Source organism: Phoca vitulina, unplaced genomic scaffold (assembly GCF_004348235.1).
Source record: "Phoca vitulina isolate PV1807 unplaced genomic scaffold, GSC_HSeal_1.0 scaffold49, whole genome shotgun sequence".
Taxonomy (NCBI): Eukaryota; Metazoa; Chordata; class Mammalia; order Carnivora; family Phocidae; genus Phoca; species Phoca vitulina.
The window spans coordinates 9,827,788-9,829,959 of NW_022589752.1; the positions used below are offsets into that span (position 1 = coordinate 9,827,788).

The 2,172-nt window shown below is 41.6% G+C and overlaps 1 protein-coding gene across 1 annotated transcript; it reads right to left on the bottom strand.

The window, feature by feature from the left end:
• Positions 1–1,110: 1,110 nt before the first annotated feature.
• On the bottom strand, positions 1,111–1,405 carry LOC116621592 (NADH dehydrogenase [ubiquinone] 1 beta subcomplex subunit 1). Its single transcript, XM_032387464.1, has one exon. It carries the CDS (start codon positions 1,358–1,360, stop codon positions 1,187–1,189), a length of 174 nt encoding a protein of 57 aa, XP_032243355.1. The 5' UTR covers positions 1,361–1,405; the 3' UTR covers positions 1,111–1,186.
• Positions 1,406–2,172: the final 767 nt, after the last annotated feature.

The following is a 2,172-nucleotide window of genomic DNA, read 5'->3' on the forward strand; positions in this document are numbered from 1 at the left end:
CTGTTGTGCTGATTCTCAGGTGTCTTTGCCCAGGTGGAATTGCACCCCTTTGCCAGGGGGCCAGGCTCAGTGTAAGCAGCTCTGGGGCAGGTGTGGGGATGAAAATGGCAGCACCCTGATCTCTAGCCCTGGAGCTGAAAGTTCACCCCCACCCTCGCTTCCCGCCCCAGTCTTCATTGAGCCTTCACAGAAAAGCAGTCAATCACTCTTGTCTTCCTGGTTTCTGTCCGTACTCTGTGTTCACCCAGCCTGTTACTAGTGTTTTTATCTCAGGCATGTGATCCCCTTTCAAGTCTCCAACATTTATGGATTCCTGGGGTATGCACCTGGGCCACTCCTCCAAGGGCAGGAAGGGGGTTATTGCTGTAGTTCTGCCTCTTGCTGGGGCCCCTGCTCAGAGAGCGGTGGCCTGAGCATGCAGTAGTTCATGGTTTATGGCAACACCAAGCAGAAAATTGGTGCCTGGGCTCACTGTTTGCAACCAGCTTCCTGAACTCCAATGCTTGGGAACTCTGCCACACTCAGGCACCTTTTTTTTTTTTGTGACCCTGAAATCCTGAGACCATGCTGTCCCACCTGGGATTCTGTCCTATTTTGTCTCCTCAGCACCTTTCAGGCAAACTTCTAAAAGTTCCGATTTTACCCTCTACTGGTTATAACACTTTCCAGTACCTGGCTTATGGAGGCCCTCTCCCCCCATGGTTTATCTGCCAGTATATCACCTTGGATTCACATCTCCACACCTCCTACCTTGCAAACAGTGGTTGTTTTTTATTTGTAGAATTGTAGTGATTCTTTTCTCAGATCTCTGGTTGGTTTTGCAGGTGTTCAGAACGATTTGATAACTCTCTAGCTGAATTCCAGGGACCAGACAAAATTAGGGTCCCCTACTCCTCTGCCATCTTTCTACCCTCTTATAATGACTGTTTTAATGCACTTGTTTCCTAGTAATGTTTGTGCCCATTCTGGGTTGGTTTTTTAAAAAGAGCTTTACTGAGGTAGAATTCACACACCATACAATTATCTATTTAATTGTATAATTATATGGTTTTTAGTATATTTAGATATGTAGAAGCATCGCCATGTTAACTTCAGAACATTTTTTTTTTCTTAAATAATGAATGTGTTTTTATTTCTCTCCTAATTTTTAAAATGTGAACATTCTGTAATTCAGTCACGGGGGCCTTTACTTCCAGGTGACTTCTTCATTGGGTCTCAATTCCCTTTTAAACAACAAACTCTTGTTCCGGAAGGCAGTCAGCTTTTCATCATTCTTTCTGTCTAGATAACATCCAAGGACAAACCCCATGGGCACAAGTATATGTACCCAGTGGTCACGAACAATCTGAATTACGTTCATCCTGAGTGCTGAGGCCTTGGTGCCAAAAATGACCCCACGACAAAGGGCAGCGATGACCCAACCCCAGAACATTTTTAATCACCTTAAAAAGAAACCTCAGACCCATTAGCTATCATTCCTTATCACCCTATCCCCCTCTCAACCTCAAGGAATCACTAGTCTACTTTCTGTCTCTATAGATTTCCCTTCTGGATTTTCATGTTACTGAAATCATACAATACATGGTCTTTTGTAACCTTTCACTTAGCATGTTTTCAGGGTTCATCCATGTTGTGACATGTATTAGTATTTCATTCCTTTTTAATAGCTGAATAATTTTCCATTTTATGGATCTATCACGTTTTGTTTATCCACCCATCAAATGATGAACATTTGGTTGTTTCCACTTTTTGGTTATTATGAATAAGAGCTGCTATAATCATTAATGTCCAAAGTTTTGCACGGATATCTGCTTTGATTTCTCTTGGGTATATACCCAGGAGTAGAAGTCCTGGGTCCTATGGTAACTCTATGTTTAATCATTTGATGAACTGCCAAACTGTTTTCCAAAGTGGCTGCACCATTTTACATTTTCTCCAACAGTGTATGAGGGTTCCAATATCTTCACATCCTTGTCAACACACTTGTCATCTACTCTTTGATTCTAGCTATTCTGATAGGTGTGAAGTGGTATCCCATTGTGGTCTGGTTTGGTTTTAATTGATTTTTCTTGTTATCATGTGCTCTATTTTTCTGTTTCCTGGTGTACCTGGTATTTTTTAATTAAATGATAGACATTTTGATTTTATTTTGTGTTGTGCTAGATATTTTTG

Bases quoted from the DNA above. Each gene is read 5' to 3' on its own strand.
- LOC116621592 (XM_032387464.1), bottom strand. From the start codon at position 1,360: ATGAACGTAATTCAGATTGTTCGTGACCACTGGGTACATATACTTGTG.